General features: G+C 37.0%; 2 protein-coding genes across 2 annotated transcripts in view; one reads left to right on the plus strand and one right to left on the minus strand.

Moving 5' to 3' along the window:
• The window catches only part of LOC133655443 (integrin beta-3-like), a 75,956-nt gene that overhangs the window by 44,495 nt on the left and 4,461 nt on the right, over positions 1-27,000 (minus strand). The gene's annotated exons all lie outside the window — the stretch shown is intronic.
• cpn1 (carboxypeptidase N, polypeptide 1) lies at positions 1,413-26,687 on the plus strand. Its single transcript, XM_062055624.1, has 9 exons — positions 1,413-1,879; positions 9,117-9,313; positions 11,391-11,546; positions 13,708-13,884; positions 13,954-14,065; positions 20,278-20,417; positions 20,719-20,818; positions 26,082-26,200; positions 26,324-26,687. The coding sequence occupies exons 1-9, from the start codon at positions 1,642-1,644 to the stop codon at positions 26,432-26,434; spliced, it is 1,350 nt and encodes a 449-aa protein (XP_061911608.1). The 5' UTR covers positions 1,413-1,641; the 3' UTR covers positions 26,435-26,687.

Below are 27,000 nucleotides of genomic sequence, written 5' to 3' on the forward strand. Positions count from 1 at the left end.
CTTATACAACAGTGCGGCTTATTTACGGCCTGTTCTTCTCCGACACCGACGAAGAGGATTTCGGTGGTTTGAGTACGCAGGAGGAAGACGATGACACAATGATTAAAGACTGACTTTTCATATACCGGTAGGCTGGTTATTTTGATAACGTACAGGCGAGCACTTTGTATTACTTTGCACCGTTGTATTATTTGTACTCTGCACGAATGCTGTTCGCCATGTCAAAGATGTGAAAGTTTGATTGAATGATTGAAAGATTTATTGTTAATAAATGGGACGCTTTGCGTTCCCAAACAGTCATCTCTGTCCCGACAATCCCCTCCGTGGTAGCAGGAACCCCTATATACTACGGTAATTACACATCAAAACCCTGCGGCTTATAGTCGGGTGCGGCTTATATATGGAGCAATCTGTATTTTCCCCTAAATTTAGCTGGTGCGGCATATAGTCCGGAAATTACGGTATGTAGATATTGCACCAAAAACCAGACATTTGCAGCTAGAATAGTCATTTACCACATTAGCAATGTATAGAGTGTATTTCTTTAAAGTTAAGACTAGTTTAAAGTTATCTTCATTGAAAAGTACAGTGCCTTTCTTTAAAAAATAAGGACATTTCAATGTGACCCCCAAACTTTTGAACGGTAGTGTATGTGCTTGTCTTACACAAGGATTTGGAATGATAGGCAAAATCAACAACAACAAAAAAAGTTCTCCTTTAATTCTGTTAACAAGTTTTTCTTTACATAGTGGCTTCTTCATGGTGAACAGTAGCTGGCTTCAGTTGTCCACTTGTAAATCTTTGCCTGGCCTTTCTCTTCCTCTTCTTTTTTTTTTATTTTTTTTTTAAACTTCCACAAGTAGTTGCTCAACTCCAAGCAGGTTTGACTGACAGCCCTGCTCGCACACTATGGCCAATGTGTGTGTGGGTGGGTGTGTTTTTGTAGGGTGAGGGGGTTGCAGTCTTGGCATGGCCTTGTGTCTTTCAGGAGTTTGGTTGCAGCATTCGCTCTTGCTTTTCCTGTAACATGTGTGATGGTATTGTATGTGCACGCAGGGAAGCACAGCAACAAACTTGTCCAGAAGGTTGCTTCAGAGCTGTGACTCATCTTGGGGGTACAAACACACGCATAGCAGAACTGCGTGTTGACTTAAGAGTTAATGAATGGATGATTGAAGGCTGTAGGGGCTGAGGAGCTGAGGAGAGAGCAGCGCCTTGGAAACCAGCCTCTTTTCCCAGGAAGGGAGTCGGGCACAAAGAGAAGGGGGCACCCAAAATGAGTGGAAATGAAATCCCGGTGTTTGCACAGACTCCAAAAGTAGGGGGTAATGTGGGCGTTGAGACTTGAAGCATTCCATGTAGCGCTTTAAGCGAGTAACATGTACTTGACAAGGAGCCACAGGGAAAAAAGGAGAAGAAGGAGGGAAGCAGCTGTTGGAGGAGGAGAGTGAGACAAAGAAGGAGAAAGGGGAGGCTGTCCTTACTTGCTCTCCTGCATGGGAGGGGGCAGACTTACATAGAAGCCCCAATCACTAGGTTTGCCGTGTGCACGGGAAAATACATGTGCGAGGGAGAGAGACTACACACTGAGCGCCTCGTCCCTTTTTTGTCGTTTCCCCGCACTCGAGAGACATCGCCGTCATGCACTGGGCCAGGGCTCCCCTCCCCTGGCTCCCCGCGCTCCTGCCGTGGCTGCTGGGGCTCCTGGCGGCCGGCTCGGAGTTCCAGCATCACCGCTACGAGGACATGGTGAGAGCTTTGTTCGCCGTGCACAGCGAGTGTCCCTACGTCACGCGTGTCTACAGCATCGGACGCAGCGTGGAGGGGCGCCACCTCTACGTGCTGGAGTTCACCGATAACCCGGGCATCCACGAGGCGTGTGAGTGGGCAGCTTCTTCTTTTCCATCTTCTTCATGCATTGCAAAACTATGCCAGCAAAAGTGGTAGGTTGCGTGTCTGCCAACAGCGGGTTGGGGTTTTTCGTCCGAAAAAGACGTGTTTGATTTGGCATCCTCCTTGGAAGTTGTTTACAATCGGGCAGAGAGAGAGAGGGAGGTTAATTCTATCATGAGCATCTCAGGAACAGTGGAGAAAAGTCACATCTCTCCTTCATTTGAAGTCTTGACAAGTCGAGGTGCTCACTATTTGGTCTTGTTCAAGGCAGAAGTCACTTTAAGCAGTTTTTTTCATTGCATTGGCTAAGGACTTAGATTTTTCCTTTGGTGCATTTTTTTTAGGAAATGACTTTCATGACTTTTCTGCTAATACTGTCACTTCATCATTTCTAAAGTACTGTAAAACTTTTTAGGACTTTTGTGATAATATTTTGACTTTACTTTTCTGTACTTATTCATGTAACTTAACAAACTGACAAGGACTCCCCCTCATTTTTTACCGTTAATATTTTGATTGTATTCCCCTTTATTTCTCATTTAAAATGTAAACTTATTTAAAAATCTGAAATTATTTTAGTAAAATTGAAATGTTATTGTTGCATAATTTTGACTGTTCTAGTAATATTTTAATTATATTTTCATAAAACTACAACTTTTTGCATATATACACTACCGTTCAAAAGTTTGGGGTCACCCAAACAATTTTGTGGAATAGCCTTCATTTCTAAGAACAAGAATAGACTGTTGCCTTTCAGATGAAAGTTCTCTTTTTCTGGCCATTTTGAGCGTTTAATTGACCCCACAAATGTGATGCTCCAGAAACTCAATCTGCTCAAAGGAAGGTCATTTTTGTAGCTTCTGTAACGAGCTAAACTGTTTTCAGATGTGTGAACATGATTGCACAAGGGTTTTCTAATCATCAATTAGCCTTCTGAGCCAATGAGCAAACACATTGTACCATTAGAACACTGGAGTGATAGTTGCTGGAAATGGGCCTCTATACACCTATGTAGATATTGCACCAAAAACCAGAAATTTGCAGCTAGAATAGTCATTTACCACATTAGCAACGTATAGAGTGTATTTCTTTAAAGTTAAGACTAGTTTAAAGTTATCTTCATTGAAAAGTACAGTGCCTTTCTTTAAAAAATAAGGACATTTCAATGTGACCCCAAACTTTGGAACGGTAGTGTATATGTATACTTTACAACTTTAAAATTCAAACAATATTATTTTTTGTAATTTTATAAAAAAAAACAATACTTTGACAAATTTTTTTGCATTAAATTATGACTATATTCTAATTTTTATAGATTTTTTTTCTTTGTAAATATGCAACGTAACTCATACATTTCAGACTTTATTATTATTTTTTTATTTCAACTTTATTCTCTTAAATGTATTACCTCTCTTTAATAGTCAACAACAGTTGGCTCTTGGTTAGTTGTTCATTTGTAAATATTTGCTTGCCTTAACATTAACCTTACCTTTCCTATTTTTTTAAAACGTCCACAAAATAACTATTTTCATATTTCCTACTGGACATGGGCTTATCTTGCGTTTTGTTCTGGGTTAGTAAAGGGTTTCCTTAGTTAGAATCGAAGGATGTGCCCCGGCTCTCTTAGCAAGGGGCGGGAAACAGGAACCATGCCCTTTATGCAAGGCAGTGACCCTCGGACTTGTCCACAGTCAATCCATGTGTACCTTTTAGGAAAGTACACCAAACAGCTACACCTACTCACATTTCCACCCACTCCAAAATGACATATAATTCCCCTCAAGTCCAAAATAATAGCGTGAAAGAAATACTATGCTTTTCTGGCTGGTGTCTCACACCAATCATCGACTGGTAACTGATAAGCACGTCATATGACCATACCCAAATAATTCAATCAGGTGTAATCAGAGCAGCTTCCCAAAGCTTAACTTTGTTACAATCACTTTTTTTTAGGGAGTCACAATCAGGTGATAAGATGGGAGAAGCTCCTTTATTTCCTTTGCGGATACAGTTAAAGGAGAACTGCACATTTTTAAAATCGTTCACAATCATTATGAGGGACAAAAAGAAAAATGTGGGGTGTTTTTGCATTCTAATTTGTAATATTTGGCTTGTTCTAAGTGGCTAGCAATGCAGCTAATGGGATCAATCCATTCTGCCTCTAAATCACCTTAAAAATGCATCCAAATGCCGCCAACAATACTTCATTTACGTTCCGTAACCCAGTGTTTTTCAACCTTTTCAGAGCCAAGGCACATTTTTTTCATTGAAAAAATCCCGAGGCACACCAAGAGCAGAAAACGTTAAAAAATGAAACTCAGCAGCCGATATTGACAGTAAAAAATCGTCTCCGCAATTGTTGGATATGAATTCAAACCATAACCAACCATGCATCACTATATCTCTTGTCTCAAAGTAGGTGTACTGTCACGACCTGTCACATCATGCCATGACTTATTTTGAGTTTTTTGCTGTTTTCCTGTGTGTAGTGTTTTAGTTCTTGTCTTGCGCTCCTATTTTGGTGTTGATTGTCATGGCATGTACGGATGTACTTTGTGGACCCCGTCTGCTCCACACGCTGTAAGTCTTTGCTGTCGTCCAGCGTTCTGTTTTTGTTTACTTTGCAGCCAGTTCAGTTTTAGCTTCGTTTTGCATAGCCATCCCTAAGCTTTAATGCCTTTTCTTATCGGCACCCGTCTTTTGTTTATTTTTGGTTTAAGCATTCGATACCTTTTCATCTGCATGCTGCCTCCCGCTGTTTCTGACATCTACAAAGCAATTAGCTACCTGCTGCCACCTACTGATATGGAAGAGTATTACACTGTTACTCTGCCGAGCTCTAGACAGCACAGACACTCAACAATGGCACATTTGCGGATTATAATTACTGGTTAGCAAAAAATATTTTTAACCCAATTAGGTGAAATTACATAATCTCCCACGGCACACCAAACAAGATCTCACGGTACACTAGTGTGCCGTGGCACAGTGGTTATAAAACACTGCCGTAACCTGTATAATAACCAAGCTGTAGCGACATTGTTATTGTAAGAACGAAAACAGAGGTACTCTTTTTTTAGTGTAACACATCGCCCTAAGCGACGGCTTGCTGCAACAGTAGCTGTAAGACAGCTTCTGCATCAACAACTTAATGGCTTTTGAGCTTGTAATGCACAACACAATATAATAGGACTCTAATGTACCGACTGAAAACACATGAACAATCATATTACAGTATCCAGTGATGGGCAAGCTACTTGAAAAATGTAGTAAGCTAAACTACAAGTTATTCTCGATTAAATGTAGCTAAGCTACAGGGGAAGTTATCCCCGGGGAGAATTGTAGCGAGCTACACGAAGCTACACAGCAAAAGTAGCTTGCTACATCAAAGCTACATTCAACAGCATTTCTATCTATGGACCCACATGTGTAATATCAATGTTAATAATGTAACTGAGAGAGTACAAATTAACCCAATCTGGGTCCATTACTATTAACTATCTGTCATTTAGCTGGGGACACCCTACAACTACCTCTCGGGGTATTTATTTAGTTGGCCTTTTCTTTGGTCCACACCTACCTTGTTATTCATTTTCTCTACCTACAGTAAAAAAAAAAAAAACAGCATCTATCTATATCTTGACTTGTGTGTTGTTTGGAAACAGTTGGTAATAGTTATGTGTAGTAAAAATTTACATGGACTCACCTCACCTTAATTTGCGTTCCTAAATTTGTGTTGGATGTCTTCGATGAAGAGAGCAGGTATAATTTTGGTTTACAGAATAAACAACTAAAAACTAAGGTTTGGGGCATTGTTTTCACTAAATACAAGGACACGCATTATTGTGGGTTTCCTGTACGTCATCTCCATCACTAAAGGAAAAATCTCATCAGTGGGACAGAATCCCTCTGCCATTTAAAAATATGATTCTTTTTTTTTTGAGTGGTCAGCTTGAAGCGTCCCTCTGTCTCTGACTCCCTCGTCGTCATGTGACATGAGTGCGTGACTGTTATGATTTTGCTTATTAATTTGGATTACCCGCCTTATCTTGCCTCTGATTAGCCAGTTTGTAATGTTTCGTCCCCTATCCCTAGCCAATTGTGACTCATCATAAGAACACCAACCAACCATCATGGATTTTCTCCATATGTATGGATGTTCTCATTCATCCAGGTCGTTGTATTTTCTCCATATTTTTTGGGCCTGGATTCGCAGTCCATTTTCTCTTTTTAGGGCTTGTAGCTTTGATGTAAGCTACCATGCAACATGGGTCTAAAAGTAGCTGGGCTACAAGAGAAGCTACTCATTAAAAAGTAGCCAAGCTACCGACAATCTACTGGAACATGTAGTTAAGCTATGTAGCTTCGCTACTCGTAGCTTGTTACTGCCCATCACTGACAGTATCTGTAAAGTTTTAGCCCGCATTTCATGTTTTGTTTGTACACATCTAGCTTGACAGCGTATGTAGTTGTACTAACACGCATGATGTGTTGCGTGTATCATGATCAATATTATAGTGACTCACTTGATGGAATATTTGTCCGTTTGGTCAAGCTGGCCAGGGGCAATTTTTCTCCGGTAGATTTTGGGTAAGCACTCCATTTATGTCGTCATAGCTTGGCTCCAAGTTCCACATTTGCAGCGTCAAGTCATGCCGGTCCTCGCTCTTTCTGCTCCAACATTTCACCCTCTCTTTGTGCTAGCTTCTATAACCAACAGTTCATCCTCCGTATATTCATGTTCAAAAAGATAAGGTTGTGAATCCTCATTTGTCCAAAAATAGTCATCTTCATTGCCTTTTTCCAAGTCAGCCATGATTAGAACACACTTGTGTTTGTTTTTGGAAATAGGAACACACATTTGTTTGTGGAAGTCGGAAATGCGTTGCTATGGGAACGGAAATAAATGCGCTGAGAAAACATTTTCCAGTAATGCATAAAATGAACAAAATACGGTAAAAAAAAATTATATTGTATATATTACATATAAATGTGTCTGTTATGATGCTATATGCATATCTGCAGCTAGTATATTAAACGTTGATGGAAGGTTTTTAAGGACTTTGAAGGCTACAATGTTAATTCCTATTAGCCACATTTTGCCACGTTTTTTCATCATCTTTAGGGGCATCTATCCATTTTCTACCGCTTGTCCCTGTCTCTCATAATGATTGTGAATGATTGGCAAAATTCCAAAAAAAGTGCAGTACCCCTTTAACACACCCCAAAAGCAGGGCTATTTAACAAGCAACCAAAGGACCAGAATTGATATAAGACATCATAACAACACGTGACTTCAGTCTTTTTGCAAAACATTCCTAAAAACATACACTCTTGTCGTATAGAAGATTATGTCATTGCCTATTTGAGGTTCGGCATTCGCTGCACAGCATATTTGTCGGTCTCTTGTCCCAGCTTTAAATTGTAAACCTTGCATTTTTTTTTGGCAACTTAATCAGAAATCGCTTTCATGGCACTATCTGCGGGGTGTGCTGCAGCTAAGAATCCAACAAAGGGTCCTGTCTCACAGTCACAAGTCAATTCATATAGCATTTTTCCAGCATGAAGATGCTTTGAAAAAATTTGATGTGTTTTGTACAACACTGTACACTGAATGCCTAAAATAGTTTCCTAATGGTGTAAAACAAAATGTTGTATATATATATATATATATATACATATACATATATATATATATATATACATATATATATATACATATATATATATATATATATATATACATATATATACATATATATATATATATATATATATATATATACATATATATATATATATATATATATATATATATATATATATATATATATATAATCGAGGTTTCTGTGGTATACAGTGCTAAATACCGGGGTAGAGCGGAATATACGTTAGGTCAGGTAAAAACACAGAGGCTATTTCATCCCTACAAGCCTGTTTTGCAGGATTCCCTTCTCTTCAGGGGATTTTCCCTGCTCTTCAGGGAAATGCCTCTGTGTTTTTTCCTGACCTAACATATATATATATATATATATATATATATATATATATATATATATATATATATATATATATATATATATATATATATATATATATATATATATATATATATATATATATATATATATATGTTATTCTTTTTTGTAGTCTTGTTCCCACAATTTCCCACTCTGTCTTCTATTTTTACTCTTCTTGCTCCCGTCCGGCTGCGCCAAACGCTAAATATATCCAAACATTTAATAAAGTCAAATACAAATAAAGCAATAAAAGAAGTATCTCACACATTTATTTCATAAAGTAAATCTGTACAGCTGATATGGGCATCTACATCAGCAATATGATTTGCCTTGGGCGGCTGGACAGGGCAAATAAAATAAAAAAGTTAAACTTTATTTTAATCTTGGACATCTCACAGGATGGATTGTGGATGCTAGTAGTAGTTTGGGGAACGCTGGTTTGGAGTATAAAAATATAGGCATCTTTTTGGCTTTTTATGGGTTTGTCTATTAGTTTTTCACCCTTTGAAATGGCAGGGATTAATTTTATAATTATAAACAAACAATGCCTATGGATTGCAGCAATACCTATGAAATAACACACGGTGACTCGCTCTTCCTTTCTCCTAACTTCTTTTTGCACTTGTGCAACAGTTATAAATGTTACAATGTAACTTTGCCTATACATATATAATAAGTGCTTTTAAATTGTACACATTAAACCAAGATATACACTATATAAGCCCTCTAGATCACTAAGATCTTCTGAGACCAATCTGTTAGCGGTTCCAAGAGTAAACTCAAATCCAGGGAGAGCATCATTCAGTCACTATGCAACAAATAGCCGGAATAAACTTCCTGAAGATGTCAGACTTTCCCCAACTCTGACTACTTTTAAAACTAGACTGAAGACTTTTATGTTCACCTTAGCTTTCAGCTAAATCTTTTAACTTTTAACGTCTGCACTGTTTTTATTTTTATTGTCTGCATTTTAATTTTGCTTTTATTTTCTTTCATTTCACTTTGTTGTCTGTGAAGCACTTTGAGTCTGCCTTGTGTATGAAAAGCGCTATACAAATAAAGTTGCCTTGCCTTGCCAAGATATGTTTTGAATCAAAACAATGATCCTACAGTATGTCATTTTCAATGTTTATGCCACACAGCGCTTTTCTGGCACTTTTTTGACATGTTATGCGACCTTCGTCTCATGACTTCCTCCCCTAGTGGAACCCGAGTTCAAGTACGTGGGCAACATGCACGGCAACGAAGTGCTGGGCCGCGAGCTGCTCATCAAATTCTCACAGTTTCTGTGTGAGGAATACCGGGCTGGAAACCAGCGAATCACGAGGCTCATCTACGACACACGCATCCACATCATGCCCTCCATGAACCCTGATGGCTATGAGGTGGCTGCCAGACAGGTAACACACACCCGAAGGCACTACGGAGAACTACAAAGGACTATTGAGTCCATGTAAAATGACAAAAAAAAGTTGACGATAAGCCCAGTAAATTGAGAATAAAGTCACTATATAACAGGAACAAATATTTTCACAACATAATGACAATATATTTGTTATTTTCAACAAAAAAGAGTAATATACATGTATAGGGTCATAATAATGTGAGAATAAAGTCGTAAAATATTACAATAAATTTTATTTTTCTGCATGTTTTATATTATAGTATTATGAGAAAAGGGTTTTAATATAATGACAATAAGTGTGTCATTTTTATAATAATAAAGTAACCATATTGATAAATCAGGTTTTTTTTTTAGGATTTATAACTAACGGTGAAATATTCCGAAAAATAAAATTGTGATGAAGTCCATAGTAAAAAAAAAAAACGGTTACAACAAGAAGGCCATAATTGTATGTCAAAATATTTCTTTTTGGGGCCCAAAGTGTGTACTATTACACGATAAAGGTCGTAATATTAAAAACATTTCGAACTTATTGTGAAGTGAAGTGAAGTGAATTATATTTATATAGCGCTTTTTCTCTAGAGACTCAAAGCGCTTTACATAGTGAAACCCTTTATGTACATCTTTAAGCTACATTTAAATCAGTGTGGGTGGCACTGGGAGCAGGTGGGTAAAGTGTCTTGCCCAAGGACACAATGGTAGTGACTGGGCTGGCAGAAGCAGGAATCAAATCCGGAACCCTCAAGTTGCTGGCATGGCCGCTCTACCAACCGAGCCACGCCGTCCCACAAAAAAGTTGTCATTGTTTTAATAAAGTAAGTGTACTATTACATCAATAAAGTATTAAGAGTACAATAATAAAGTTGTTATATTATGACAACAAAGCAGATTTTTTTTTTTAACATGAATAACGGCAAAATATCATGAGAATAAAATAATATAAAGTAACAATAAAGTCATGAGATTATGACAGTAAATCCTTTAGTTTTTGGTGTAAAAAAATGTGTACTTCATAAGGTATGGGGTAATATGACAAACATGATATCTTAATATGGCAAAAAGTTGTCATTTTTGGGCAAATAATGTGTAGAATTACATGAGTAAAGTATTAATACCACATAAAAAAAGTTATGATACTATGCATTAACACAGAATTGTTTTAACATGAATATAACAGTGAAATATTACAAGAATAATGACCTAATAAAGTCTGCAGTAAAAAATTAATGACAACAACAGTCATCCAATTATGGCAATAAATTCTTTGTTTTTGGGCCCAAGATTTGCACTATTACATGAATACTGACAAAATAGTACAATAAGAATGTTGAAATAAAGTCTGTAGTAAAAATTAAGTCACAACAATAAAGTACTGGTAATTACATTAGGTCGATAAATCGTTTATTATTTGGGCAAAAAATGTTTACTACTACATGCATAATAGGGTTACATTACACTTCTTTTTAATTGCGTATTGCAAAATGTAAGTTTTTTTGGCATATAATATGAAAGCGTAAAATCTCAATACTACCAAAATAAAGTTTTAATATTATGACAATAAAGCATTTTCTTTAAACAAATATGGTATCGTTTCATGAATAATGGTGTAATTTTACGAGAATAAAGTCTGCAGTAAAAATCAAAAATTAAATAAATTCATAACATCATGATAAAAATCCTTTATGATTTTGATAAAATAATGGCATAATATAACAAAAAAAATGTTTTATTTTTATGTCATAAAAGTTGTAACGGTAAATATTTGGCAAATGGGTAAGCTTAAAATCTCAACACCAATAGAATAAAGTTTTGACTTTATGATAATACATCTTTTTTTTTTAAAACCAATTCATGGTATTATTGCATAATATTACGAGAATAAAGTTGTATTAAAGTCCATAATTAAAATAAACAACAACAAATAAAGTCATTATATTACAAAAAAGGTGCTATTATGAAAAAAAAGTTTTATTATTGTGGGAAATAATGTTATATTATGGGAGTAAGGTTGTAATATTGTTAGTATTGTTACAGATCAGAGGGCGTATTGACATTTATCAGTGTTCTAACAGGGCCCAGAGTTCAACGGCTACCTGGTGGGTCGTGGCAACGCCCGGGAAATCGACCTGAACCGAAACTTTCCCGACCTGAACGCCCTCATGTATTACTACGAGAAGACCAACGGACGAAAGCACCACCTGCCGCTGCCTGACAACTGGGAGCAACAGGTCAGTCCACGTGGACGGTTTGCTTAACTTACTCCAGTATCAACTGTATATCCGCCCTTATAAACTCAAGTGTAGGTCACACAGGGGTCTGCTCTCTTTGTGTTTACACACACAATGAGATATGGCTGCCTTCATGTATAATGTATCCTTATGTCAGCCTGAACCATAGCTACAGATTTAGCTTCAAAGCAAGCATGGCTCTAAACAAAGAGTACTCATAATAAATACCCGCCAGCAGACTGAACCTGCCAGGGTTCAAGGCCAGCAGATAGACTAGGACGGGCCTGAGCTTTCTCAAAGGGGTGAGTGGCAGTGTTTATTGTCCCACATACCTCACACCAGGAGAGGTATTATTTATCCGCTCTACACGCCCGATGAATGGCGATAAGTATGTAACCATAGCTGGGGTAAATAAACGGATTTGAAGCTGAAGTGTTGTCGCTGACTCTAAGACATTGTTTTGTTCCTTTTAACACCAAGTACCACCTTAAAAACTGCACGTCATTGGTCTGTAACGTATAGTGCGAGGTAAATTCAATTTCAGTAAATTTGTATATTTGTGAATGAATAATAAGGTCGAGGTTCCGCACTTACGTAACGAAATTTCGTTCTTATCTGTGCTGTAAAGTTCAAATTTGAATGACAATAAAAAGAAAGTCTAAGTCTAAGTCTAAATCTATTATAAAAAATATGATCTGCTCAAAGTTAAACACATTTTTGGGATTTTTTTTAACAGCAATTGTGGCTTTAAATGCCCTCTCGGGGTCATTAATGTCTCACTAGCCAGTAGTTGACTACCTTTGTGCGTGTGTCTGGTAAAAAAAAAAAAGTGTTGCTTATTTCCATCTGGAATAAATTGATGCAATACTAGGATGCAACCAGCAGAGGCGCTGTTCATTCAAGATCAACGTAATTGCTTTCCCGAAGAAGAACATCATGCTATTTGTTACATATAATTTTAAATGTGGTTTCATTAAAAAAATAAGTTTATATAATAGCTATGTAAAAAAAACCACAAAAAAACAAAAAAAACCTAAAATGAATCTGAAGAAATAACAAATATAATAATAATTATCTAAATAATTACCATTTAATTACATTTGAAAAAGTATTACGATTTAATTACGTTAAGTATGCTTCCTCTTAATTGATAGAGGAAATGTATAAACATTAAAAAAATAAAGTAAAAAATAATAACTAATTTAAATTAAATTAAAAGTAGTTGTCCACCTTTGTCCTACAAAATTGTATGTGAGTGTGTCTGTGAAAAAAAATAAATGTGTTGCTTATTGCAATCTTGAATAAATTGATGCAATACTAGGATGCAACCAGCAGAGGCGCTGTTCATTCAAGTTCAACGTGATTGCTTTCCCGCAGAAGAACATCATGCTATTTGTTACATATCATTTAAAGTTTGATTGCCTTAAAAAAATAAGTTTATATAATATCTACGTAAAAAACTAAACAATTTTTTGACCTCTAAAATTAATCTGAAGAAATAACAAATATAATAATAATTACATAATTAATTAACATTTAATCACATTTAAAAAAGTATTACGATTTAATTATTTTAAGTATGCTTCTTCTTAATTGATAGAGGAAATGTATACACATTAAGAAAATAAAGTCAAAAATAATAATTAATGTAAATAAGATTAAGACAAATATTATTATTTAATTATGTTGTTTTTCTTCTTTTTTAAAGTTGAATTACATTTTTTTTTTTAAAAACCTGTCCTGCCCAGCCACATGGGAAAATAATATTGTTGATCTAAATGCCCATATCTGCTTCACAGATTTATCATCCCTACTCCTGCTCAAGAAAAAGCCCTCCTATTATTGTCCCGTGGTAACAGAGGCAACAGAACAAAAAGCCGAGACTTTCAGAAGATACATTTATTCATGCATACCTGAAGATTTTCCACATTGTCTAAAAGTGAAAAACCAGTGAAAAAAAAGCAAAGCAACTGCAATACTTGTCTAGTTGGCTGGCCAAGAAGTGAAGCCAGAAAGTGAAGAATGAATCAAGAACCAGATGTCCTCAGTCTTTTTTAGAAGGTCATGTGATATGAAATAAAACATGGCACACCCTATAGTGCCTTTTTAGGGACAAGAAAACCCAAATGTACGTATTATGTTTCTCTTTTATTCAACACAGGTTGAACCAGAGACACGTGCGGTCATCAAATGGATGCAGAACTACAACTTTGTCCTATCCGCCAACCTTCATGGAGGAGCCGTGGTGGCCAACTACCCCTTTGACAAGTCGCGAGATGCCCGCTTCCGAGGGAGGACCACTTATGCCGCCACTCCGGACGACAAAATCTTCAGAAACGTGAGCCTCAAATTCCAATGTAGATGCTTTGGAAACATCATCTATAACATTTGCATATGTGTGTGTCAGTTGGCGAGGACCTACTCGTATGCACACAGCTGGATGCACAACGGATGGAACTGCGGTGACTACTTTGATGAGGGGATAACCAACGGGGCTAGCTGGTACTCGCTGTCTAAGGGTCAGTAAATGTAAACCAATATAGCTAGTTTTTAATTGTTCACTCTCAAAACCTATGGGGGGGTAGAGATGTATATAAAAAAAAAAGATGCAAAGGAATCCAAAACCCAGCTTTCTGTTTTGCACCAAGCAGTACAGTTTGGTTTGTTTTGTATGTTTCCATTGGCAAAAGTTGTACAAAAGGGTATGAAAATAACGGATAATTTCACCATGTTAGGGGGCAGTAAGGTACTGTTTTTTGTACACTGCAGGTTTTATATGTACCCCCAATTCTGTTTTAATGTCTACACCCAATATATACAGTTGTGGTCAAAAGTTTGGCTGTCTTGAGTTTCCAATAATTTATACAACTCTTATTTTTTTGTGATAGATTGATTGGAGCACATACTTGTTTGTCACAAAAACATTCATGAAGTTTGGTTCTTTTATGAATTTATTATGGGTCTACTGAAAATGTGACCAAATCTGCTGGGTCAAAAGTATACATACAGCAATGTTAATATTTGCTTACATGTCCCTTGGCAAGTTTCACTGCAATAAGGTGCTTTTAGTAGCCATCCACACGCTTCTGGCAAGCTTCTGGTTGAATTTGACATCTCCTCTTGACAAAATTGGTGCAGTTCAGCTAAATTTGTTGGTTTTCTGACATGGACTTGTTTCTTCAGCATTGTCCACACGTTTAAGTCAGGACTTTGGGAAGGCCATTCTAAAACCTTAATTCTAGCCTGATTTAGCCATTCCTTTACCACTTTTGACGTGTGTTTGGGGTCATTGTCCTGTTGGAACACCCAACTGCGCCCAAGACCCAACCTCCGGGCTGATGATTTTAGGTTGTCCTGAAGAATTTGGAGGTAATCCTCCTTTCTCCTCCTCTCTGTAAAGCACCAGTTTCATTGGCAGCAAAACGGGCCCAGAGCATAATACTACTACCACCATGCTTGACGGTAGGGATAGTGTTCCTGGGATTAAAGGCCTCACCTTTTCTCCTCCAAACATATTGCCGGTTATTGTGGCCAAACAGCTCAATTTTTGTTTCACAAAAAAAATAAGAGTTGTAGAAATTATTGGAAACTCAAGACAGCCATGACATTATGTTCTTTACAAGTGTATGTAAACTTTTGACCACGACTGTACACCCACACACACACACACACACATATATATATATATATATATATATATATATATATATATATATATATATATATATATATATATATATATATATATATATGTACACTACCGTTCAAAAGTTTGGGGTCACATTGAAATGTCCTTATTTTTGAAGGAAAAGCACTGTACTTTTCAATGAAGATAACTTTAAACTAGTCTTAACTTTAAAGAAATACACTCTATACATTGCTAATGTGGTAAATGACTATTCTAGCTGCAAATTTCTGGTTTTTGGTGCAATATCTACATAGGTGTATAGAGGCCCATTTCCAGCAACTATCACTCCAGTGTTCTAATGGTACAATGTGTTTGCTCATTGGCTCAGAAGGCTAATTGATGATTAGAAAACCCTTGTGCAATCATGTTCACACATCTGAAAACAGTTTAGCTCAATACAGAAGCTACAAAACTGACCTTCCTTTGAGCAGATTGAGTTTCTGGAGCATCACATTTGTGGGGTCAATTAAACGCTCAAAATGGCCAGAAAAAGAGAACTTTCATCTGAAACTCGACAGTCTATTCTTGTTCTTAGAAATGAAGGCTATTCCACAAAATTGTTTGGGTGACCCCAAACTTTTGAACGGTAGTGTATGTATATTTGTATATACGTATATGTAAAAATATATATATGTATGTATGTATATATATATATATGTATATTAGTATATTTTTCATTTTTCCCCATCAAACTACTGTATATACTTATATACTTAACACAAAATATGTGTTATTTATATATATATATTTTTTAAAAGTTGTTTTAATTATCATTATGTATTTATTATGGTTTTATTTTACACCAATGAAAATAATATCAACGCACAGCTATTAAGAAAAAGCTTAAAGACCAACCAAAAGAAAAAAAGGAAAGCATGCACCATCACGCGTTTGCAGCTACTTGTTGCGACGCAAAATTTGTGAATTGTCATTTTCATTCAATGCCAAAAGTTGACACATTGCAGCCATGACCCCCTGAGGTTGTTTAAATAAGGGTGGAGGGCATAGCTGCCCCCCACACGGCAGAGAAAGGACAAAGAGACTCTGCAGGGGCAGGAAGTTTCACCGCTACTCTGTATTAGATATGAATCCCGTATTGAAAATGTATTAAAAATGGCTCTAATGGGTTAACCGTGCCTATAATGTTGCCTAAAAAGGATACATTAATGTCATGGTAGCCTCCATGATTGTTACCGTGTCAGATAAGGCCACATGCGTGAATGACAGACTCCACGTGAAACTGAAGGCCTGAACTCTTTCACTCTCCACTCTCAGTAGACCTGTTTCCAAATGACCTAAAGTCCAAACCAGAACCACCTTCTCTGGTTACTTATTAGTTGTTCTAAAGGAGAGATGACAAAATCCAGCTTAATGACAACATACTTTATTTTCAACACAGAGCTGTGATTGTAATGGGAAATTAATGCACTGTATATAAACACATTTGCCCAAGTTTTATTCGGTCACTAGTTACAGTTGAAGTCTGCCTAGCAACAAGGGGTCAATTAACTATGATGTGGTCAGAAAAAAGAATACCAGCAATACCTGTTGCTGTGTTCTTAGCTTCAGGCAGTTTTTAGGCAATTCTTTAATAAGTCACATTATTTTTTTAGTTGCATACATGATTTATAACATTGGCATTTGGAAGAGAAACTATGATTAAAAAAACATCAGACAGCATGAACTGTAGTTTGTAGTCTGGTATGTATCCTAACTATCAATTTGATTTTCATTTAAAAACACCACTTCTGCCAAAAATAGTCAATGTCTGAGGTTTAGTAGTCTTGGAGGGCTTTTCATAGTCTTTACTGCATTTTACAGTGACACATTTTCACACAAAAATGCCCACAAGCACCACAAGAATTTTATGTGTGTGTTTTATGAATGCTTGTTGCAGCTGTGCGTCCTTGTTTGGAAAGTTGCTTTTTATGGTCCAGTCATGTAAGCTATTGTAAGCATCTTTGGGGAGCTTTTTCTAACAGAAGTTGCGCTTGTTTTCACAATCACATGTACAAGATTCATGTTCTGGACATGGGTCTGTGGGAAAAATGTATTGAAAATTTTAATTTAACAGGTGAGTGGAATTTACCGTTGATTAATGGCACCTTGAAAAAATGATGGCAAAGTTTGAATGCAATACGTGGCTGCAACCAGCAGAAGCACTAGTGAGTCAGTCAATTTCGTCAATTGAATTTGTGTCTGAACGCGCTCAAATGCACATGTCAACTGTTCATGTTTGTATCTTTTGCAGATGAAGCAGGAACAGCAATGTGTAACAATATATCAAAAAATTATTGCACAAACAGCACAATTGTCGTCATTCCGCGTAGCTCAGACCTACTTCCAGTTCCTATCTACAGAGCTAAGCCTTCTGGGTAATGTAGTACATAAACATTTAGCAAGACACCAGCATCCTCACTTCTTAGTTTACATGTAAAATAGTTTCTAGACCAGAGAACGCACTGGGATTTAAGCCGCACCCACTAAATTTTAGAAGAAATTTTATTTTTCCATATATTAGCTGCACCGCATATATATACCCATACAAAAGATTTTGGAAATGCTTATTTACATACCTTAATTGTTTCCAATCGGTGTCTGTAACACGGCAGTAAAATGGCTGATTAAACAAAACAGAAGTCATTCTCATAGACCCACTATCTGCGGAAGCTAGCTCTCCAATCAGCTACACCTGACCTTGGCAAATTAAGGCCCGGGGGCCGCATGTGGCCCACCAAGCTTTTCAATCTGGCCCGCCTGACATTCCCCCCCCAAAATTTTTAGATCTTTAAGATCGAAACTGTAGCTGCCATTATGATGTGCAGTGATGTTTTCAATTTACTGTAAGTCTTGAACTATACAAAGTATTTCATTGGTTGGAATCTGCGCTTTAATCTTTAAATTATATACTAGTTACTATGGTAATCTACGTCACAGCAGCTCAAGCAGTGTGGCTGGGGAGCGTTTGAGCGGGTGTCAGGGACAGACAAGGAAGGAGATTTTTACAACAAAGTTCTAAAGCTTAGTGATATATCAGATATATCAGATTGTAGGTGGGTTTATTTTTTACCCTTCGCGTTCATATTTCTCTGTGTTTGTTGCATTTTTGTTGCGTTTTGCTTGATTGTAAAATATGTCGATCGAGAGCGGGTGTGACGTTCATATGTTGTCAATATTCAGTGTTTTATCGTTCATAGTTAATATTGTAAATCACACATTCTTTATTTTCATGTACCTTCTGGGTGTCTCATTCAGTAAAAACATCCATCCATTTTCTACCGCTTATTCCCTTCGGGGTCGCGGGGGGGGCGCTGGAGCCTATCTCAGCTACAATCGGGCGGAAGGCGGTGTACACCCTGGACAAGTCGCCACCTCATCGCAGTCAGTAAAAACATTTAAAATTCCATTCCGTTTTTAAGGCGGTCTGTCATAACATGAGGTTTTGTACTAGGGTTCCTAAAAATAGATATACAGGCCCCCAGACACATTTTTTTCTCTAAATTCGGCCCCCCGAGTCAAAATAATTGCCCAGGCCTGAGCTAAACAGACTCAATAACTCCAAAGTGACATCTTGGTGAGTTTACTGAGGAATTTGTGAAACTGAACTAATACAAAATTTTTTTGATTTTAACCTAATAATACTAACACAGACACTCGTAAATGTGTTAGCATATTAGCTCATGCTAACGACGCCAGCGTCATTACATTTTGATAGCACATACAAATATGCATGAAAATACTCCTACAGACACACACGAGACGGTTTAGTAAATATTGACAGTTTTAGTTATATTGTAAAACTTACAAACGTTGCTTGGAGTGATGAATGAAGAATCCATACGAGTCGAAACGCTATGCACGGCTGGAAGTCCAGCAGCACTCCCGTTGAAAAAAAACACAAAACAAAAGCACTACTCGTAAATGGAGGGACACCTGCAGTGAGCAAACTTGTCCATAAACAAACAACAAAACACTTTCTAAATGCATTTGCTTGTTTTTTTTATTTTTGCTGTTATCGGAGAAAAATCCACAAATTAGCCGCACCGTCTTAAAAGCCTCAGGGTTCAAAGTGTAAGAAAAAAGTAGCGGTTTATAATTTGGGATTGATGGTATTTATAAATTTATTTAACCTTTTTGTTTTCCAGGGTAAGACAATTAAGAACGGATTCTGTTTTGCAATGTTGACCGAGCAAAGAGGCAGCATTTACATGACACAGATGTTGACAAGTGATGATAATCTCTCATCGTCTGATTTACAAACAAAAATGGTCTTTTTTCTTTCAATACTTACAATTGATTATTACTATTATTAGTTAGGATTACCTATAACAGTACAGTTGTCCGCCAATGAGCTCTAAAGTCCACTTTTAAGTCAGTGCTGTATAAAACAAGTAAAATATCAATACAGTATATGTTTTCCAATTTTCGTTGATATTCTGTGCTTTTTGAGGTTACGGTTACAAGGAAGACTTCAAAACATTGGTAAAAAATTCATAAAATCACAACCGTTCAATACTTTTGAAAAATTGCAACTTTTGCTGTAACTTTCTGAAAAAGCTGCCGCAAACTCAGGCATTTTAGGCTGTGACAATCACACAAAAAAAAAACGAAATCCTGGATTTGATACTTACCATCTTATAATGCTACTTGTTAGAAAAAACGTTTAAAAACACTCCTCTAAAAGGAATTACAAAACATAATAATATTCAATTAAGTAATACTTAATCGTGTATGTTTAATATTAGAGGCAATTAGACAAAATGCTCATCTCTACCATCGCTCAAGAAAAAGCTTTCCTAATAATGTAATGTACGGCAGAGAAAGAACAAAGCTTTTTTTTTTTGGTAGAGTCACGCGAGCTTTCGAGCTTGCACGAGGTCACATTTGATATGGACATGTAATATTTGTTTTAACGTCCAAGCTTTACGTCACCCTTGAACTTGGGCGTATTGCATGGTAGTTGTTTTCCAAGAAAGAGATGCTCTATTGGCATTTTTTTGTTTTTTTTGCGTTTTAAAAATAGGTCACATTTCTTTGTTGCAGGCATGCAAGACTTCAACTATTTACACACCAACTGTTTTGAGATCACGCTGGAGCTGAGCTGCGATAAGTTCCCAGCCGAGTCTACGTTGCCCAGAGAATGGCTGGGCAACCGAGAGGCGCTGGTTTCATACGTGGAACAGGTTGGAACACACACACCTCCATAATACATTTCAGAGACACTAAGCACAACATCTAAAAACATCTCTTGGCTATTTGGCCTCTCGGTTGCAAGGTTTGGAGAAACAAAAGTGCTTGGTTCAGTTTAGCAAAGTACAAAGATAAATACAGCCATGCGTTGCAACCGTGATTAAAGGGTAGAAGTGCTCCTTTCTGTTCTAAGTATAGACACAAACTAAATAGGGTGAAATTGTGATTTAAGTTTGTTTGGTGTCCCTCCCTTTGGGGGCGACATAGGAATTCACAATTATTCCCGTTTTTCAGGTGCACCATGGGCTAAAAGGCATAGTGTATGATGAAAACAACAATCCTATAAAGAATGCAGAGATCTCAGTGTCAGGAGTCAACCACGATGTGACCAGCGGTGAGTAGCTTTTAACTAGTAGTGTCATCTTAAACTTTAAATGGTGATTGTAATTTGCATTCAAAACACTTCCTTGGGGTCTCAATCAGGGCTTCTTAACCTTTTTGACCTCGGGGCCCAACTTTTCCTCTGCAGAGGGTTGGGGGGCCCACTCCAATATTAAAGGCCTACTGAAAGCCACTACTACCGACCACGCAGTCTGATAGTTTATTTATCAATGATGAAATCTTAACATTGCAACACATGCCAATACGGCCGGGTTAACTTATAAAGTGCAATTTTAAATTTCCCGCTAAACTGAATACGTCTATGTATGATGACGTATGCGCGTGACGTCAATAGTTAAACGGAAGTATTCGGACACCATTGAATCCAATACAAAAAAGCTCTGTTTTCATCTCAAAATTCCACAGTATTCTGGACATCTGTGTTGGTGAATCTTTTGCAATTTGTTTAATGAACAATGAAGACTGCAAAGAAGAAAGTTGTAGGTGAGATCGGTGTATTAGCGGCTGGCTGTAGCAACACAACCAGGAGGACTTTGACTTGGATAGCAGACGCGCTACCCGACGCTAGCCGCCGACGCGCTACCCGACGCTAGCCGCCGACGCTAGCCGCCGACGCTAGCCGCCGACGCTAGGCGCCGAGGCTAGCCGCCGACGCCAGCCGCCGACGCTAGCCGCCGACCGCACGGATGATCGTGTGAAGTCCTTCGTCCTTCCGTCGATCGCTGGAACGCAGGTGAGCACGGGTGTTGATGAGCAGATGAGGGCTGGCTGGCGTAGGTGGAGCGCTAATGTTTTTATCATAGCTCAGTGAGGTCCCGTTGCTAAGTTAGCTTCAATGGCGTCGTTAGCAACAGCATTGTTAAGCTTCGCCAAGCTGGAAAGCATTAACGTAGTATTGTTGATTTTCTGTCTATCCTTCCAGTCAGGGGTTTATTTCTTCTGTTTCTATCTGCATTTAAGCACGATGCTATCACGTTAGCTCCGTAGCTAAAGAGCTTCGCCGATGTATTGTCGTGGAGATAAAAGTCACTGTGAATGTCCATTTCACGTTCTGGACTCTCATATTCAAGAAGATATAGTATCCGAAGTGGTTTAAAATACAAATCCGTGATCCACAATAGAAAAAGGAGAAATTGTGGAATCCAATGAGCCCTTGTACCTAAGTTACGGTCAGAGCGAAAAAAGATGCGTCCTGCACTGCACTCTAGTCCTTCACTCTCACGTTCGTCATCCACGAATCTTTCATCCTGGCTCAAATTAATGGGGTAATCGTCGCTTTCTCGGTCCGAATTGCTCTAGCTGCTGGTGTAAACAATGGGGAAATGTGAGGAGCCTTTCAACTTGTGACATCACGCTACTTCCGGTACAGGCAAGGCTTTTTTTATCAGCGACCAAAAGTTGCGAACTTTATCGTCGATGTTCTCTACTAAATCCTTTCAGCAAAAATATGGCAATATCGCGAAATGATGAAGTATGACACATAGAATGGATCTGCTATCCCCGTTTAAATAAATAAAAAATCATTTCAGTAGGCCTTCAACATTTAATTAGTGAATTACTCTGGATTTTAATTGTATTAAACAATTATATCTAACAACTTACAATTTATAACCTTGTCACATTGAACTATTGCAATGTCGTATGGTGCAACACGTGTCCCAGTTATCTTAAAAAACTGGATATTCTTCAGAAGAGAGTCATACATGTTATATCATGGGCAAACTTTAATGCTCCCTCAAATCCTCTTTTTTATGGGTATAATCTTACTGAGTGCAACAGATTCCATAGTGCTTGTATTATGTATAACATAGTATACTGATTAAATTATAGACTCATTCCAGTGACCACTACTTCTCATAGATATAACACTAAAAGTAAACCTTTTTATAAAGAGGGGAACATCGTCATCTAAAGTGTACAAGCTTTAGTATGGCCTGTATAGGCCCAATGATCTGGAATGAGATTGATAGCTTTATAAAAGAATCACATTCTTTAAACTTTTTTAAAAAGTGTTTTAAGCTAAATTTATTGCAATGTTATGCTTAGTATATTTAGCACACCCATTATGGCTGAGGAATTCACATTAGTCGCATAATTTTGGTCTTGACCTCTGTATGAATGATGAGAGTATCGCAGATCTTCAAGATGCAATCTTTTAATCAATTTTGAATAATAGGATATTGAGACTGATTTGTTGGATTTAAAGATTCCTTTTTTATAAATGTCAACCTGTTGGTAGGTTGGTATGAAATTGTAAATGGGTATTTGGTGGGTAGAGTTTGAAAGGAATTGTATTGTACTGTATTTTGTATATTATATGATGATGTATATTTTAACTGTGGGTCCCTGTCCATAAACGCTTCTAGGATTACCTTTTTGCAGAACAGACTCTGATATTAACAAAAGAAACAATCATGTAATACAAAATGATGTCTGTCTGTAAATAAATAAATAAAAATGATATGGTAGAAAAATAAGTAACTATAATGCATAAGACCAAACTCGTAAATAATTGACGAAAAATACATTTATATACAATTATGTTGCGCTAAAATAAATCAACTAAATTAATAATTAATGTGTTCCTTAACTGAACTGTCAATACAATTCAAGTACAAATAAAAATACAGCATCCCCACTTTAGTCATAATTTTTGCGCTTAAGAAACTAGTCTGTGACTTTAGCTCCAAACTTTTGACTGTTTGTTTAGGATTGTCATTACTGCCATAAGTGGCGGAAAAGTGTAATACAAATGAGTACAGTTGCGGCCCATACCGACCACAGCTCAGAAAGAGGTAGCCAACAATGGGCCACGGCCCTATGGTTAAGAAACACTGATCTAAATAATGTGTATTGAATATGCTTTGGTGGAAATTTTGCGTAAATTCTGCTCCACGGTCACATTTATATAACCTGTTTTTCGCAGTCTGTCTGCAAGATGTTCGTTTGTTTGTTTCTCTCTGATCGATACAGAGCTGCATAAACCAGCATTTATGTTACTACGTGCATGCCAAGATTAGATCAAAATAATACTTTAGCCTACCTTCTCTTGTGTTTCCTCAAACTCAGTTGGCCTCACACAGAGCTCCTCCCCTATGATTAATAGCTTTACCTAATGTCCAAATGAGTACATCCACATGCTGTGACATCACGATGCAGCCAGACTGCAAAACACAGCAATCAGAGGCGTCCAAAATTGCATGTAAGCTCAAGCACAAAGGCATTAATATTCTGATTTGATGCTTTGGCATTGTTTAACACGAGTATCCAACATTGTAACATTATTAAGTCAAAAAAGCCAAAAATCATTTTAGGTCCCCTTTAAAGTGTCCACATTTTTTTCTGCACATACGAGAAAAATATATGAGTCACCATGCGCATTTTTGTTTAATGAACATACTAAAACCAATTGTATATGTATTCATTTGTACTATTCATTGTTTTTTTGTTTTTGTTTTTTTGTCCTGTCCAGCTTCTCAGGCAAATCATATAGTAGATGTAGATGCCTATATCGGCTGTTCAGATTTACTTTACAAAAGTACTATTCATTGTAATTCATTTGGATTAACATGTTTTACTTTATTTTCCTTAAATCTTTCAATTAACTAAATAAAAATACCAAATGTGTTGTATTTTTATTTTATTTTAACCCTTTAAAGGGGTTTAATCATGAATTGATTAACGTGGACCCCGACTTAAAACAAGTTGAAAAACTTATTTGGGTGTTACCATTTAGTGGTCAATTGTACGGAATATGTACTGTACTGTGCAATCTACTAATAAAAGTCTCAATCAATCAATCAAAACTATACTATACCATACTTGCCAACCCTCCCGTTTTTAGCGGGAGACTCCCGGTATTCAGCGCCTCTCCCGATAACCTCCCGGCAGAAATTTTCTCCCGACAAACTCCTGGTATTCAGCCGGAGCTGGAGGCCACGCCCCCTCTAGCTCAATGCGGACCTGAGTGGGGACAGCCTGTTCTCACGTCCGCTTTCCCACAATAACTTTAATATAAACAGCTTGCCTGCCCAATGACGTCATACCATCTAGGGCTTTTAGAGAGTAGAGTGCACAACTGCGCACACAACAAGGAGACGAAGCAGAAGAACGAGGAAGTTACAGACATGGCGACGCCGTCGACGAGCAAGATGAAGAAATACGCTTGCAAGTTCCAAAACGAATGGAAACAAGAATTTCAGTTCATCCAGGACAGTTCGAAGGGGAAGGGGTATGTAATTATGTTGCCTGTACATTTTGTATAACTTCTCCATTGAACACGGTGGCCGAGTCATGAACGGAGGAGAAGTTAAACAGGACAATACTGCCATCTACTGGATAGCCCCCGGAACACTGAAATTCAAGTATTTATTTTATTTATATGTATAATAAAATATATATACATACATATATATACATACATACATACATACATACATACATACATACATACATACATACATACATACATACATACATACATATATATATATATATATATATATATATATATATATATATATATATATATATATATATATATATATATATATATATGTATATATAGTATAGTATAGTATAAGTATTTTTTATATATATATATATGTGTATATATATATATATATATATATATATATATATATATATATATATATATATATATATATATATATAAAAAAAATACTTGAGTTGGTGAATTCTAGCTATAAATATACTCCGCTATTAACCACCCCCCCGCCCCACCCCGACCGCGCGCCCCCCACCCCCCACCCCTCACCTCCCAGTATCGGAGGTCTCAAGGTTAGTATGCTATACATTTGCATGACATGCGTAATTTTACAAATTTAAACACATTACCTTTTGCTTATCTTTTTTTGTTTTTGTTTTGGGCACAGTAAGTGAACAAAATGGAAAACATAAAACTGCTCAGCTTCAATGATTTTTCAAATGAAACATACAAAAATACTGGCAGGTAATTCTTCAAGAAATGACAAAAGTAAATATAGATATAGCGTGAATAAATACTGAAAGATGCAGGGGACACTTTAATACTTCCGATACATTTTCTGCCCTAGAGATGCTAAAACTAATACAATGCAGGTCAAAACGTGACCTTTAGCAACAAAACATGCAAACGTGCTAGAATGCAAACACAGATGGAATACATTGCCCTCTAGTGGCTTAAACTGTAAATGCACCTTGAAAAAGTTACTGTCCATGCAACACATTGCAATACTTTTTTCACGTTTCTGTAGGAGTGGCTGGTGACTATTTCCGCCTCCTGTTGCCGGGCACGTACACCGTGACAACCTCCGCCCCCGGTTACACTGCCTCTACCAGCACCGTCACCGTGGGACCAGCTGAGGCCACACAGGTGGATTCCTTATCACAGAACCAGTTTAAAAATATCATACAAGGCTCGCTTCCTTTTTTTTTGTATGAATATTAAATATTCTGTTGTGTTGGTTACCTTTTCTTTTGTTCCCTCTCTCTCCAGCTGCATTTTCATTTGAAAAAGGCCCCAAAAGCCAACCTGAAGACAAAGCACCACTATGGAAAAAAGAACCTGTCATCCCCCAAGTCTTCCTTAAAACTTGGTCCAAGATGAGTCCGTGATTTACAGAACACATAAACCTGCTATATGAGTAAACACACATAGAAACTAAGGACAAAACTATGTAGACCTATGATTATGTATTATTTTTGTTAATATACTTTCTTGTCTGTATTGATTAATTATTGCCAGACCGGCGTATTTATATAACATTATTGATGGATACAAAGGTGATCGTGCTTTATTTGTATGTGCAATTATTTGATGATTACCTACAATGGAAATAAAATAATGTTGTTTTTTGTCACATGTCACTTTTTCTTCAGAGTGTACACGGTGTGCATAATTCAATTTGACGGGATGCTTATTAAGTGCAATGGGGCGATGCCTGGGCATAATCACATCCTCAGCAAAAAACTTACAATACTGTATTTTTTAAGAGTAAACGCAAAAAACTATGAGCTGTGATGTTTAAATTTCTTTTAATCAACCGATTAATTATTTCACTATAACATAATGTTAAAATGATAAATTAACTACAATGGCATTACTATATATTCAAACACATACACATAAATCTTTGATATTTTTTATACACATTTGTTTTATTTTGCTGTAAA

The sequence above is a fragment of the Entelurus aequoreus genome, linkage group LG08, assembly GCF_033978785.1.
Source record: "Entelurus aequoreus isolate RoL-2023_Sb linkage group LG08, RoL_Eaeq_v1.1, whole genome shotgun sequence".
Taxonomy (NCBI): Eukaryota; Metazoa; Chordata; class Actinopteri; order Syngnathiformes; family Syngnathidae; genus Entelurus; species Entelurus aequoreus.

Coding starts and splice junctions, on each gene's coding strand:
- cpn1 (XM_062055624.1), top strand. CDS start 1,642: ATGCACTGGGCCAGGGCTCCCCTCCCCTGGCTCCCCGCGCTCCTGCCG. Junction 1,880..9,116: donor CCCGGGCATCCACGAGGCGT/GTGAGTGGGCAG, acceptor TTCCTCCCCTAG/TGGAACCCGAGTTCAAGTAC. Junction 26,201..26,323: donor GACCAGCTGAGGCCACACAG/GTGGATTCCTTA, acceptor CTCTCTCTCCAG/CTGCATTTTCATTTGAAAAA.